The sequence below is a fragment of the Toxorhynchites rutilus genome, chromosome 1, assembly GCF_029784135.1.
Source record: "Toxorhynchites rutilus septentrionalis strain SRP chromosome 1, ASM2978413v1, whole genome shotgun sequence".
Taxonomy (NCBI): Eukaryota; Metazoa; Arthropoda; class Insecta; order Diptera; family Culicidae; genus Toxorhynchites; species Toxorhynchites rutilus.
This window is the reverse complement of record NC_073744.1, coordinates 169,180,723-169,197,255: the sequence shown is the minus strand read 5'-3', so window position 1 is coordinate 169,197,255 and position 16,533 is coordinate 169,180,723. Positions and strand designations below refer to the sequence as shown.

At 38.2% G+C, this 16,533-nt stretch overlaps 1 protein-coding gene across 1 annotated transcript; it reads left to right on the top strand.

Moving 5' to 3' along the window:
- Positions 1-4,465: 4,465 nt before the first annotated feature.
- On the top strand, positions 4,466-15,013 carry LOC129779568 (basic helix-loop-helix transcription factor scleraxis-like). Its single transcript, XM_055787128.1, has 3 exons — positions 4,466-4,746; positions 14,358-14,488; positions 14,557-15,013. The coding sequence occupies exons 1-3, from the start codon at positions 4,571-4,573 to the stop codon at positions 14,802-14,804; spliced, it is 555 nt and encodes a 184-aa protein (XP_055643103.1). The 5' UTR covers positions 4,466-4,570; the 3' UTR covers positions 14,805-15,013.
- The last annotated feature ends 1,520 nt before the right edge of the window (positions 15,014-16,533 follow it).

The window sequence follows — 16,533 nt, the reverse complement described above, 5'->3', positions numbered from 1 at the left end:
TTGCTTTGTGAGTAAAAAGATTGTATAATGCCATGTAAGGTCAATTCATGAATTGTGATAGATTTATTTGTACATCGTCAAACAAATGTAGGCTACATACTTATATATTAATGATACAATGTTTTCTTAAGTTAAATATTATTCCTACGGTACATGTTTCATGATTATGTTCTTCGTTACAAGTAAATTTAATGACAGTCCTTTTACGTTTGATATGATGACACCTTGGTTTAAAAGTCTGTATTAGGTAAACACATTCCAGTCGGAACAAAAATGCCCCCGACTTGCATGTTTTTGCAATGCCAATTTCCCCACGCTCCATAGGTTTGAAGTCTGTGTTAGGGAAACATATTTCAGTCAAAACAAAAATGCTTCTCGACTTGCATGAATTTGCAATTTCCCCACGCTCCATGGATTTGAAGTGTTAGGGAAATACATTTCAGTCGGAACGAAAATACCCCCGACTATCATGTATTTGCAATCCCGATTTCTCCAACGCTGCTTGGTTTTGAAGTCTGTGTTGGGGAACACATTTCGGTGAGAAGGAAGGAAGGTATTGTATTATAGAGACTTTAAACTTTTGCAGTTCATTCGTCTCTCGCCTTGAGAAAAGCACTCGATCACTCGCCGTCCAGCTCGTCCAGCAACGATGTTGTCCAGTCGGTGTCCACACAAAGAATGGCTGACGGTGAGAACAAAAATCCCCATACTTTCATGTATTTGCGATGCCGATTCCCCCAAGGCTGCTTTGTTATGATGACTGTGTTGGGGAAACCGTAAATCGGGCCAATCAAAACGAGACAGTTAGGGTGTTTAGATAACGCTTAACATTTAACAGTTATTCAATTGTTTATCTAATGAAAAATAACATTTTATTAATTGCGATAGAAGCGTAGAAATATTCCCTATCAGTTGATGCAAACATCTTTCCGATCCAGTAAGAAATGTACGAGTTATAAGCATTCGGAATCTTTCATTTGTTCCTGCATGTTCTGTGTTTAGGTTTTCATTTTACCCCCATATACTCCGGTTAGACGTAGTCCCACGTCAAAATTCCTCATTTCAACACCGAGCGATATTTTTCGCTCTTTCTGAATGTCCCCAGACTTTTTTCTTTGCACCGATAGAAATTGAAGGGCTTAGAATGAAAGGGGTGTAAGTGATTTGATCGATTTCTCTACATCGACTCTCTCTTTTGGTCATAACTAAGCTGCAAACTCTTTCGCAGCTGTATTTGACAAAGTGAAATATAGGTCAGAACCTCATCTATCGGATTCTATAGCAAACTCAAATTGGAACGTTTTTGCAGTTGAGTTATTAACTAAAGAAAAAGTTGATGAAGAGAAATCGATCAAGTTACTTACACCCCTTGCATTCTAAGCCCCTCAATTAATATTGATGAGATATCGAGTGAAAATTTCCGCCTGGCAATCAGAGCCCAAGAAATCTGCCATCACTTATTATCATCTACATTAGGACAGTCAAGTAACCACAAACACTGCCCGAATGAACGATAACGATTCCACCCTCTGCCCGAACTGATTGCTAATCATAAGCTTCACAACCAAATGGTGGCAAACCCAAATCGCTACCAAAACTTGAAATTGAAAATCGTTGCTGGCAAACCGCAACACAGTTGTTCACGGACCTCCACAGTAACCTCAAAACCAAAGGATGGAATCGGTTTGTTTTAATTACAAAATGACGGCGCCCACAACGCACAACATCCGAGGACGAGTTGAAATGTTTTGATTTGTTTCCGTTCAGGCAAGCACTGGTAGCGAAACGGTTGCGGAATTCTATGCCCACACCTTTGATATGAAGCGAGGCTCTAGTGGTCGCGTGGTTAGGAGCTTCATGCAATTTCTGTTCGCCAAAGTGTGTTCATCCGTACTATACATATTTTTTAACTCACCACTAAAACTATTGAGTGTGCGACTTAATTCGTTCCTTTTCCACAAGATGACCCAAGGTGCTACACTGAGAGAAATAATTAGTAAATATAACGAATTTTTTGGTAAATACTACCAATCTATAATCATTTTCGACCGTACTAATAAACACATATGTCAAGCAGAACCATGATTCGGAAGCCCAATATCGGCTACATTTTCTCGCCGAAAATGCACGTATCAGAATTGTATCCTTATTATACCTCCGTATTGCCTTATGGGAACAATGAAAATGGTTAATACGCGCTTTTCTCACCAATTTTCAGATATGACAATATCCAAGCTTACTAATGTTATCGAGTAAAATATACTAATCTCTGGTAGGGATGCGGGTTTGTTGACAATATGTACAAAAAATTTGTAAATTCTACTAATTTTGCATTACCAAATGTATTTAGTAGTTTTCGACCGAGGATTTTTCTAAGGGTATGAATAGTTGACGGAGATTTTTGGTAAATCGTGAAGTGTCGACATCTGTCACTCAAATATTGTTTACAAGTCTTTGAGTTTTGCACAACAAGTTCAATTTTACTGAAAATGTCGAATATTGTCGCAAATGAGCACCATTTGCGGGAAGTTTTGATTTTGTGTCTCTGCACTTTTGGATAGATTTTGTAAGGAATGGTTTTGACGATTCAAAAGTGGTGATTTTAGTATTAAAGTCAAAAAGCGTCCGAGGCAAAATTCGGAGACGAAGAATTAGAGACTTTACTCGGTCGAGACACAAACAAAGCATGTAGAATCTAGCGGATTAACTCGACAAGCTATTTCTAAACGATTCAAAGCCGCAGGATAGACAAGGAAATTTTTTTCCATACGAATTGAAAGCGAAAGATTTCGAACGGCGATTTTACATGTCCGGAATATTACTTGAACGGCACAAAAAAGAAAACTTTTGAATCAAATCGTTGCCAGAGACGAAATATGACTTCAGAGCAGGATATCAAAAATTGGCTGGATTCATTCTTTGCTTCAAAAGATGAACGCATCTTTCGCAATGGAATCCGTGAATTTCCAGGAATGTGGGAAAAATGTGGTTAGTGATGACCATTACTATAAATGAGGTATTAATAAATTTTTATTATTCAAACAAATGTGTTTTTCATACGAAAAAACGAAACGAATTTAGTTGCGCACCCAATGCAAATGCTATGCTATTCGGTAATTCGAGAGAACCCTGTAGATCAGATCATCGCAGTTTATTTGTAAAAAGTAAAGCCACTTAAGAGGATGATACGATATTTCCGGAAATCCAGAGATAACCTCATTGTAGGAGAAGATAATATAAACAATCCATAAATGTCGCATTCTTTCGTCGGTGCCGATCGCCGATACTAATTGCAACTATTTGTCAATCCCACAATCCGGCCATTATTCCAGCATTATTCAATTATTTGTGGGTAAAAAATGCGGGGAAAAACAGTTCTCAATTGCTCGGAAAAAAAAGCTTTTGATCGATCACGAGCTAGAAAGGCGAAAAACCACCGGAGAGCCCGGAGACGAAAAAACGCTCCCATCCGATACGAAAACGATGAAAGCCGTGATAAGGAGCAAAACAATCACTTAGAAAGGATTATCCAGCTTATCGTTGCATGATATTGTTTGCGTTTGGATGTAAGGGTTCCATTGGAGTGAGAAACCACTTTGCTGATAACGAGATCAGGACAGAGAGAGAACACGCAGAAAAAAACGATTGAAGCGATAAACTGATTACGTGTTGTTTATTGGCGTTTGCGTCAATTGAAGTTACGGTCTAGGAGATGGGGCCATTGGAATCTATCAGAATGTGTGCCGGAAAAATTAAACGGGATGCAGACACAACCTGTTTACTCATGTACTGGACAAACACGTGTCTACGTGACTATTCCGAAACCGATGGGAGTATGGGATATGTTTGTTTTTTTTTCATGATTTCGATTAGAGAATCCAGTGGATGAAAAATTAGCTCGTGTCGAATACCATATTGCGTTGCCGCAATAAAACCGCAGTAAATCACTTCAAGTGCTAGGCGACCGGAAGCAGCCGTCCTTATGAACCCCATAATTCACACAACAAATAGGTGTCACAACAAAATCGAAAACATTCCCGATTTAGCTTCAACTCCAAAAAAGAGGTCATAAATTTTCATAGAAATGCACAAACGAGAATCACTTGCAAGAAATCTCGATCCTTCGCACACCCCATTAGGCATTGGACAGACCATTCATCCCTCCGTATCTCTCTTCTCCCGTATTCCCATTCTCAACAGTTAGTTACGCAAAACACGACAACAAACCAAAGCAAACAAACAAACGCCTCCGCATCGAAGCGGACGCAACCGAGAAGAATCACATTTCCAGTCGTCAGTCATCAGCTGTGGATCTTCTTACAGCCCGGCAGCTTCCTGCCTTCACTTCTTCTCGCACTCCTCCGCAAATCAGAGATCGAATGCGAGCATCGCATCTCCCTCGCGCGCCTATTAACGACTTAATTCATTTAACAAGTGTTTCTTAATTATGCCCACTTGCTGCTGCGGCGGCAGGCCGCACTTGCTGTGGTTCTTGCCGCCTGCTTGCTGATCAGTTAGGATCGTGTTTAGCCGCCGAGAGGATGCATTTTGCCGGGCAGATCGCGTGGAAATGAGTGGTCGTAATCGGAAGACCAGCAGCAGATCAAGTAGCGCATCGCAAGCGATGGAAAGTGCCTACGAGGAGTGTTTTTTCCGGTTGGAATCTAGTGAAGGGGAACTTTCGCGAGCCGGTGGACAGTGCCAGCGGTCTCAGGCGAACGCGAGGGAACGCTACAGGACGCACAGGTGAGTCGGGGTTTGGGTGTGGAAAGCGCAAACTAAATCATTGCAGTTTTCAGTGAAGCGGTAGCTGAATGAATACAAAAAGTGAAAGAAGAAAAATATTAACAGTAAGTTTTGATGGAGTTTATGAATTGTTGACAATAAATGACGCGAGTGAATTTTACTCTAAATGTATCAATCTTCAAATTTTTGAATTCTATGATTTATTTATGATTGATTTGTCAAGATAAACATTCAAAGTGTAACAACGATCCGTTTCCAGTTGGCGCAAAGACGAAAATATCCAAAGAGGAACATAAAATAGTTTCTTAATAAACAATCCACAAATGTAAAGACTTCTAAGGTAATTTCAATCCGTTTATTCTATGCTGGTGACTCAGCATTAATTTGTTTTAAAAATAAAACGTTCGTTCAATACAAACCGGCCATAGGAAATTACGTCAACTTGGCAATTATGAATACAAATTACTCACAAAATATAATAACATTCAAATCGCAGACCAATCTATCCGCAACTAACAAAATATCAAAATACGGTTCAATATTAGTTAGTTAAAGCCTTCAATCTCCGCGTTCGTTGATTTTCAAATAGTTCCCCCGGTTTCGGGTTATTTGTAACGACACTGAAGCCTTTATCGACAAAGTATGATGATGGAAAAACGAGAAAATATTTTTCAGCAATGTCCCACATCGCAGGATACTGTGTTTCAATGTTGCGTCGTAACCGGAACTTATGACAACCTTGGTTGTGCTCCTGCTTGAGCTCCTCATCTGTGCTGATGATAATCAACTTTTCTTGCATTATCACCTGAGAGAGAGGAGCCAGCTCGCGTTTATTGTGATCACCCTTATGTCAGCGCGAGCCAGTCACGGTGAACCAAGAGGAAGTATTGAAATATGTAGAAAATTTCAACATGACATTTTTTGCAAGACATTCTATGTGAAAATAATGTTGACGTCGGACTACATCTTTAATTTCTATACTGGGGTGTAAGTTCAAAACTTCTAGAACGAGAGTATTACATTGGAGAAACAGGATTTTGAGCAATAAAACCTCTTCGCCGGTTGAAAGAAATGGTATGACAACCGCTTCATTCGAAAGATAAAATGTTTACGCGTTATATGTGTGTTACTTATTGATCCAAAAACTTGTTTCAATAGCTCAAAAATTGCTTTGGAAGCAAGCTATTGAAATAACAAAAATATGTAAATAAGCAGGTACTAGCTCGGAAATCCACTCAATTATAATTGTACAGCGGTTAGATCATTTTGGAACAGTTACTGCTGCAAAAAAAACAAACTTGCTGCTGTGAAGAAGGCGACCAGCAAGAAGAAAGCTGCTGCTACTGCTGGTGTGGCTGCTCGAAAGGAAAAGTCAAACAAATCCTCAAAAATCGCTACATGCAAGCCGAAAACGCCGAAGAAATCAGCAGCAGCTTCGAAAAAAAAACTACTATCACCACACATAACGCACCACACGAGAGAAAACAAGATAGTTTTTTTTTTTTTTTTTTCTCTATTATAGTGACTTTCAACACATATCGGTTGGTTCGTCACTTTTACTTCCATTGTAGGAAGAATGTCGGGAGTGAGAATTAAACTCGTGATCTCTGCGTGAGAGGTATGGATGTCACCACTACGCCAGATCGCCTCCGTCAAAAAAAACAAGATAGTGTTTTCAGCAAATCAAATCCAGTTCTTTTCAGAAAGAATTTATCAAATTCATTCTTTTTGTAATTTATTCGATCAAGTGCGATCAACGTAAGATTACATCTTTCGAACACTTATTAGGGGTACAATGAATCTTGAGAAAGGCAATTCATTCCTGCTCGATAATCGCACAAAAAATGTTCACTCATCAATGTCACGAACGGGAAGTGGGTGTTGTGAGGGAGGGCAGAGTGAGCGTAACATTTATGTAGAATAATTGGAAGCGACAGGTATGTTATCTATGGGAAATGGTATACAAATTATATCACACATAAAGGGGAGAAAGAATCTTGACCCTTTTAGTTTTGTGGACAAGACTAATTGGTTCACCTTCACTATCGGTCAATTCTATTAGATCTTCAGTGATACCATTGCCTTGATTAGCGACCTGCATGTCAAATTTAAAATTTGCATATGAATGGTCCATTAGTGATGGGCAGGAATATCATGGCAAAGATGACGAGAGACTGGTAGAATTATTCCCATCTTCATCCGAATCGTGATCACTGCCTGTTGAAAATACAGACACAGCATCCTTTTTAGTCAACCTATTATTATTTCCATCGATTCACTGAGCTTGCAGCAATAGATCAACCTGGAACCAGTGAAAGAATGAAAGAATTCGCGAAAACTGAATGAACGATCGAAAAAAGTCACAAGTGAGCCCAAAACCATAAATTCACACAAGATCTCCACCAACAAACAAATCATAAAAGTCAGTTTGCTTCATATTTCGGATATTGTTTTAGAAATCATCGAAATAATTCTTTAGGACAACTATATCGAAATTATCAAAAATAAAATAAAATGTTTGAATATGCCGATGCTGCTGGAAGCCATGATGTGTTCAAATTTTTTACCCCCTATATATTCCTGTTAGACGCGGTCCTACGTCAAAAATCAAATCAGGGATAAAACGCACAAATGCGTAAAAAGAATAAGAAGAAAACAAACTATCTGTCATTCAACTGGCTCCTCCCTCTCAGATTATCACTACAGCTCATTCCATGGCATTTGAATTTGAAAATTCTGAAAATCCCAAAACAGTGAGGGGCATATGATAATACAACATGGTCTTAAAGTTTTTGTGATAATTTTGTCAAATGCGGAAACTGTGAATATTATTTTCTGCTTGAATTTTGTTTTTAAAGTTTTGTCTGAAAGGCCGATATTATCGATATTGTTTCAATCGAGTTGAAATCGTCACACTGCAACTGAAACACAAGTTTCAGTTGCAGGGTGACGAATGTTTCGAAAACACAGTCCACTTTTTCACTGGGTCTGATATTGTTAACTATAAGGAAATATCCCGAGCTAGTATCGTGTACTTTCTTGGTAAAAAAAAATTATAGGAGGTTGTGTCCAAGATACGACCGCATTGTTGACGTAGAACTACGCTGTTATTTTATATAAGTCGCTTGTTTATACCTTCGGATATTATTCTATAGTGCTGTGAAATTTTAGAAACAACTGCCTAGTAGAATAATCTCTGAAATGTTTTTTCATTGTAGAATCAGTTGACGATAATTGATTGATGATTCATTCTTGCCCTCGCAGAACAATACACTAGCTGATCATGTATCGCAATTAATTTCATGTCAATGCATTGAAAATTTACCTCGAACGCTTATTCCGGTAGATTATATACATGTTGCACCAGCACCATTATTCCACATCTCATAACTACATCAATATATCTTTGGCACTGCGAGGAAACAACAACAATGACAACACATGCAAGTATCAAATATCGTGCTACATGTTATTTAGTATTGCCTCAGAGAAATTGCACCTCTAGGAATCGTTCGTACAACGTAAACCAAGCGCCAAACAAGCGTTCGCCATCCATAGTACGCATACAGAGCCACCAGCGGGGGGAGCTTGATTTTGGTTGCTGCTTGGGTGGAGCCGTTTACATTTCCAACCAACGAGCCGAAGTCGCCTACTTCGATGTTGTTCGATGCGGTTCGACACTCGCGAAGGCTAGGTTCAGTGCGAGCGCTTGTCACTGCACCAACATCGCGTGCTTCACTAGATGACGCTTGCCTCGAAATTTGATTGCCCCTGGCAATGCGTTCGCTTTTTGCAGTGCTGGAGCCAGCCTTCCTCTTCTTTTTGCTCATCAACGCGAAGCTTCCAATTTATGACGTGAAAAGAAAAACACACGATACGAATAACGCCAAATACGAACTGAAAAAACCACACGACGATATCCAAGTTGGATTACCACTGGTGGGGTCCAATCTTAGATCGAAGCGTGCTTTCGCTTTTTCATGAACTGGATTACTCAACAGTCCGATGCCGAATGAAAGTTTGCATCAGCGAGATCCACTGTTTATACTCTAGGCAAGTGTTCCTCTTTATTGTTCTTTTTTCCCTTTGTTCACGGAGATTTTGAATCCTACGATTTCCCCTTCGCTGCTCGTCGATAAGTTGCTCGTTATTGACAGCTCTGTTCGGGAAAGTACACAAATGGACAGAACAAATGTATGGGAAAATGGAAACGCTTAAAGTTTTCATGCATTTTAGCCATTTACAAACCAGGAGATTCTAATGTATAGCATATTAAACAAATCTTAGGGAATTTCCGATTCGTTTACTATGTAAATCGCCAAAATCCGTTCGCGGCAAAAATAATTATTAACGTTAACTTTATTTCATAAAAACGTGACCTGTTTTCTGATTTGGCACCCTTAATGAAAGACGTAGTTCTACGTCAAAATCCGCATGTTTCGGCAGGATAATCTGTATTTATATAGATTTTTCAGACTATATGAAACCAAGAATCTGTAGATACAGATTACAGATTTTTTTTATTTTCAGATTTTTCAAAATACCGATCCAATATTAGTTATGGCTTGATCTCAATAATATTTTTCCCAACTCGCCAATTTTTTCATATAGCATTCGAATCAGTCTAAATGAGATATATGGCTTTATGAGATTATGAGAGATGAACAAGATTCCTTTATTTTTTGTAAACTTTTGATGAGTATTTACTAAACATATTGTTTATGTTTATGTTTAAAACATATTTGCTGAAATTCTTCTTCGTGTTATATCTTTCGCATGTATCACAAAAGCAATTAGTTTTGCGTTTTTCGCCGTTTATCTTTCTGTTTGAACATACAGAACAATGCACACAGAATCTACACAGGGACACAATACATGGAGTTTTCCATTAATCCTTTTCTCAAGCATGGATGACAACTTTTGTTTATACTGAACACCGATATCTATTATTTATAGTAGCATTGTTCTGGTTCGTGAATAAGTTCACATGATATTGATACATTGTTGCATAAATTAAAATATTAGAATATCCCTTGAGATATTCTGAGAGCAGAGTTCGGGGAAATAAGTCTTTGTTGCTATCGTGAATCCAATCACTACTGTCGTCTATAATCCCTGCCCAAAGGCATGGTTTGCATCAAACGTTTCAGACGTTTTTAGTTGGCTATCACAGAAGGACTGTGAAGGCTAATCTGGTGTGACAATTCCGGGCGGTGTAATCCTGAATTCAGCTTTAATAATTGTTGTCTAGTCATTATTTTATGTATTTAATTGATTTTCGGAATCCGTTAGTGAAACGTTATGATCATACTGAGTGCATTTTCGATCTTCCCTCCAATATACTATAACATCAAAATGGTTCCCGGAATAAATCGCCACAGAAAACGACTGCAACAGAAACCACCGCTTATAAAATGTGTAGTAGGCTATAAATATTGTGGCGCGGTATTGTATTTCAAAACAAGAATTAACCGGGCAAACGTATCGCCCCAGGCAAACGTAACGCCCCGGGCAGACGTATACCGTCCGACGCTCGCTAGAGCTCGGTCGGACATTGCTAAAGGATCGTATCCTATGTTTCAAACTAACCGGGCAATCAGTGGATCCCAGGTTTGCGTGCGAGACACCGCCGCTTCCGACGGCGGGTCGGCGGTGGACTCGGATTGCGTCATCTTGGCGGCATGGGCCGCCTCGATTCCTTATCCTCGCCAAATGGGGACTTCGTCCCCATTACATTGTCCTCAGAATAAATTTCGAAAAACGAGAACAAGAGAATAAATTTATAATAGAAATGTGAGGCACATGATGTTTTTCCCGCGCCAAATATTTCTAGCCTACTACACTTTTTCTAAGCGGTTGTTTCTGTTGCAGTTGTTTACTGTGGCGATTTATTCCGGTCACCCATCAAAATATATGTACGCGAATGTCAATGTTGGTGGATATATTCTGTATAAATATATACCATAAATTCGTAATTTTAAATCGTTACGCTGAACATTTTTCTTTTTTTTTAGTTGGTACTACTGTCAGTGGTCTTGATGTATATTTTGAGCGCTGTCTGTCATTTAGTTTATTTAAAAAGTCATTAAGAGATTTTTATATGGATAATTCAATTGCAAACAATTTTGTAATTTTGTTGCAAACAAAATTTCTTGTGCCAAAACGTTGAAAAAAGTTACGGAATACATTTGGTGACTCAATTATTTAAAAACACGGATGTATGAATGGTATAAGACACTCAAAGACGGCCGAGAAAAGATGAACGATTTGACACGTCAAGAACGACCATCCACCTCTTCAACTGATGAAAACATCGACAAAATGAAAAGAATGGTACTCCGAATTCGTAATTTAATTTTGAGAGAACTAGCCCGTGAATTAAATATCACTCACGAGATCGTTCGTCATGTTTTGGTTGAAATTTTGGGCATGAGAAATGTCGCAGCACGGCTAGTGCCGAAAGAGCTAAACTTTCTTCAATAATTTCATCTCAATCAAGTGAGGTAAGACATGCTTGAACGATCAAATTTTGATCCCACGTTTATCCACCGCATTATGGCTGACGACGAGACATGGGTGTACGAGTATGACATGCAAACGAGTTAACAATCATCAGCATGGACCGCTGCAGAAGACTCGAAATTGTGTTGATATCAATACAGTTATTATTTTTACGTTTAATGGGTCTATAATGTAAGTTTTAGCAACTTTAACATTGGTTAAGAAAATTGTATTGCACAGCACGGAACACTATGCTTTCCAAAAATGGTAAACGGAAAAGCATTACATTCAATCAAAATGCCTCGACCAACGAAGAGAAAGGTTAAGGCTCTCCAACGTGAATATGTGAAAACAATACGATCAACGAAGGAAAATATTAAGGAATTATCCACATCGAGTTACTGTGCGAAAGAACTTGTTAATACCAAAACAGCCCCAATTCGCATGTGCTATAAATTTGCTCATGTTACGCTCGCGTATACAGGTAAACTTCGATATAACGTACATTTCACTTTCAAAATTCTACGTTATATCGAAGCATAATAAAGTACTCACAAACGTAGTCTATAATACATGATTGTGTTGCTGTTTTAGTAAATTTAATGTATAACTTCAATCAGAAGACGAGCCTGTCGCATGGTGTTTCCCTTCGTACTGTTGATTAAATTTAGAATCTGGAATCACAAAACCAGCTGTATTTCGGAATTGATTGAAGGTACAAAACTTGTTTTAGCATTACAATACAGATAATTCATTGTTTTATCAGAAACAAAAAATTGAAGAAAAATGTCCTTTACACTTTGGAAATGTGTACGTTATATCGAAGTTTCCCTGTAATCAGAATTTTACTTCATATGCAAATACACCTTGTATATACATTTATATTTGCAATTGTTCATCGGAACACATCGTTCATACATTTTACTTTAGAATTGAGTTGCTATTTTTTTTGTTTTTCAAATGTATTCTAAGACTCGTGTCAGTGAAACGCCACACAGTCTGATGAGTAAATTGATCTATTTAGGTGTGCTTCGCTCTTGTCTCACAAACACCATTACCCCATTTTTACACGTGGTTTTACTTATACTACTACAATGGCTTCCTTCCACCTTCACTTAAAGCCGGCAATACATTCATTTCGGGAACTAAACGGCCGATTTGGCTAAAATTTGATTAGAATACGTCAAATTTTGTTCTCTAACGCGTAACGTAGCGTTTTTTTTTTTTAATTACAATGCTGAGGACATAGTAAACGCGGTGCGGTGCGGACGCGGGCGCGGCATCGATTGCGGGAAAGCTCTTTTGTTTACGACTGTGGAAATGTGGGTGGAGAGTTTTACCGCGAGTGAACGCAAGTGGTGGTTGCCAAACGATATTCATAAATATCTTCACAATCGAACTCATCGAATGGAAATAAAAATTGAGTTGTTAAATTACTATTTTCGTTTTGTTCGATGAATTATATAACTTTATTCTTATTTACATAATGCATATAATGAAAACGTTACGTTAAGGGCTTTCCATTTACTATGTTCACAGATAAAAACGATCTCACAATTCAACTGTTTACAAAATGAAGACTTGTTATCATATCTGGCATCCTTGTGCTGGGTTGTTTACATGTGGAAAGGAGTGGATTTAAACATCAAAAAACGCGCGATCTGAAGCGATCCGTTATGTCATAACACGCGATGAGCTCCGATCCATCGCTCCGCATCGTATCGCATCGCACCGCACCGCGTTTACTATGTCCTCAGCCTAAGAATAGCCAAAATGGCGGCCATTTCATTTTATGAATTTCGTGAAAAAGTACCATTTTGAGTATTGAGACACTGTTTAATGACCATCAAAGATTAAGTGTTCGGAATTTGAGACAAAACGGTAATGTAAGTGCACTTATCCTGGTAACAAAAGCCTACTGTGATTCTACACTCTCCTAAGTAATTCGGTCCGATTTTTTTCTAGTTCAAACTTTTTACCAATAGCCCTCGTAATTTTGGAAGAAAAAGAGTTAAGTGTTTTTTCTTCGTTTTCTATTTTTCTCACATCCATACAAAGTTGGGGGATCTATATTCCATTGTTTTTTTTCTGCCAATGAATTAGAAGTCCTTCAAAACCCAAACGATGAAACTGGATCATGTTTATGAAGCTCTCCAACTGATAACGAAGACACGATAACGGAGTATACGACCTTAATTCAATTTTATTCAAGGCAGATTTTGACCAGTTATTTAAACAAATTCTAGAGTGTAACCAATTAGGGCAAATGATCTTGGTTTGTCCGATTTAGGGTGTTTTTACGCAAAAATGCAATTTTTCTTCATGAAAATCACATATAATCGACACGAGTTTGAGTTTGTTGGAAAGCCCCAAGTCTCTAGTTGCTAATACTACCATAAGGCGTTGAAATTATTCAAGTTTTTATGTTTTTTAACGATCTTCCTCAAAGAAAAATAATGATCTAACCACCTCTGATCATATTTTGTCCAAAAAATGATCATTGTTTGTCCGGTTTTAAAAATCACAATTTTTGAATGAAAAAATTCGAATTTTCAAATAGATGTTGCATTTATCATTGTTTACTGTCATCATATTGATCCATTCATAATTTAGGCTTTCTTCAGAATATTGCCTTTTCTTGGGCATTTTAAAAGTGTTACCCTCAACACACTCAACAAGGAGAAACTTTTTGTCTTTATGTATCCAAAGGACACAATAAACAAACTGCAGCGCGCCAAGCGGTTGCCATAAAAATCATGTGGACAAAACAACATTAGTGAATTGGACAACTCATGATCAGAATTGAGGTCATCGAAATGGGTCAATTTAATGGTTTAGCTATGTAAATCTGATACAAACGGTGTACAAACATGATGTTTACACATGTGGACACATAACAGCGGATTGCTAAATTATCTTATCGTTTGCTTGAAAACAAGTCTCTCACCAATTAACGGTTCTTTTATTTTTTCGAAGCACAATTCATCTTCAAGATTGAATTATCCAGTTATGTATTTTATTGACCTCCTTTTCAACAGGAATGCTTTTATGAAACAGTATAATCAAGGTTATATATTTTTATGGCTCTCATTTACTTTTTTTTTTTGCAGCGTCAATTCTGCCTTCAGTAACCTCCGGATGCTGATACCAACGGAGCCCAAGAACCGCAAGCTGTCTAAAATTGAGACCCTTCGACTAGCCAAAAGCTACATATCGCATTTGATAGCAGTACTGCTCACGGGTAGGGTACTGCCTATAAAGCATCCACCATCATAACTGAATTAACTAGCCATTATCGTGTTCATCCAGGTAACCTCAAACAACCCTGTCTATTGGCGCAAACAACTCCGCACATTTCATGGCAGTCCTACGGAGAGGACCTCAACGAGAGTGGCAGTGCTAGTGAAGGCAGCCATTGTGGGGGATCTCGAGGGAGCCCAACGACAAACTCGGAGATGACCGTGGAAAACTTTATATCGACGATGAGCTGTGGCGAAGGGATGAGGGCGAATATTTGTACATTTTGTATTACACCCAAAAAGGTAGACCAAAGATAGTTATGTAAATTAGGTTATTCAAATAAAAAAAAATAGCCGAACAAAAATATACTTATTTTAATTAGAATTCAGAAAAAGTCACTACGATTGATTTGAATGAAAAATCACCCCTTAATGATGATTATGAGTTACAGTAGAACCCCGATTATCCGCGGAATAGTCTGGTTAGGTCACCGCGGATCACGAAAATCGCGGATAACGCAATAAACGACTGAAAAAGAGATGCAAACACAAAACGAAAAGATGTTTCATTGTGATAATTATGTTTTATCAATACAGGAATCATTAAACTATCCATCTATAAGCTCGTGTACACCAGAAGTCAAATAATTTGAAAGCCATGACCAAAACAAAACAAAAAAACAACATCCTACCACTCACTGATAAATTCCGAGAAAGTCCTAAGCATTACTATGGAACTCGCTTTCGCGGATAAACCGCACCGCGGATCATCCGCTCGCGGATAATCGAGGTTCCACTGTATTCAAAAAACAATGTTTGCACCGCAAAACGAAAAGAGATTTTTAAAAACTTCAATAGGTTCCGTACAAGTTTAATTTATTTTGCTTTGACGAATAAAAATACATTTCAATTTTTGTCGACGATTTTAAAAAAGTTCCAAAACAGGGATTTTGTGGTAAGACAACCACGATATATCAATACTTAATAGAAGCTAAAATATTATGAAAATTCCCCAAACTACGTTGACTTCGTGCACAGATTATGTTGGCATTACTTACCTCAAGGGGGAGGGGGGTTTGTCTCGCGTTACTTATTGTTACATAGGGGGGAGAGGGTCCAAAATCTGCATTTTTGGCGTTACGTAATTTGAGCACCACGCCTGAGGTAAATCATCACGGGCGGCGAAAAAAGAGTCAACTGCAGGTATATCGTTTACAGAATATTATGGGTTAAGTGCGGTGTACCTCCACCAACTACTTCAAAGCCTGGAATGACACCAAATAATGTTATGCAGTATCTATGGTGGGATTGAAATGCCGTCGTCCATTATAAGGTACATATTACCACCCAAATAACAATTCTCCATCAGTGTGACGTTTTTATGATGATGCTCAATAAAGCCCGAACTAATTGTCATCAAAACCGCTAACAGCCAATATTGTTCGTTAAATGTAGTTTAAAGTCAATTAGAAAATGTTTATCCAAATCCAAGATGTGGTGGAAACGTCTATTCGACCATATTATGATTTTATTAGCTCTACTTAGACTGTGATATCGAAGAAGAAGAACTTCGTCTGACTGCACTATTTTCTCCTACCAATTTTCTATAAATAAAATGAGTCTTTAGCACCTTGACAGACGCTCGTACAGCTTTTAGATAAAGCTTGTTAAGCTTCCGATGAACTTTTGAAAAATTGCCAAGATTCAAACTAACGACCTTTGCATCGATGATCCACCATCAAACCGTTTGCTCCGTTAAAACACCTTAAAATGTAAAGGGTGTGTCACATCAAATTGCATCACGGAAAAAACGCTGTAGAAATTCGCCCAGTAGACCGATCCTTTTGAAAGTTTTAGACAGTAAAATAAAAACTATTAATTCCTCTTTACCCCGTCCATAAGGTTCTGTACAACGTCAGGTTGTAGTTTATTTTTACCAGAAATCCATTTTCTCTTGAAGTCCGCCTCCGATTTGACAACTTTTGGGTTCTTCCGGAGGGCCTGCTTCATAATCGCCCAATATTTCTCTTTTGGGTGAAGCTCCGGC

What these genes read in the sequence shown, in the direction of transcription:
- LOC129779568 (XM_055787128.1), top strand. Translation starts at nt 4,571, where the DNA reads ATGAGTGGTCGTAATCGGAAGACCAGCAGCAGATCAAGTAGCGCATCG. An exon ending in GAACGCTACAGGACGCACAG is followed by an intron (nt 4,747 to 14,357) that starts GTGAGTCGGGGT and finishes TTTTTTTTGCAG; the next exon opens with CGTCAATTCTGCCTTCAGTA. An exon ending in GATAGCAGTACTGCTCACGG is followed by an intron (nt 14,489 to 14,556) that starts GTAGGGTACTGC and finishes GTGTTCATCCAG; the next exon opens with GTAACCTCAAACAACCCTGT.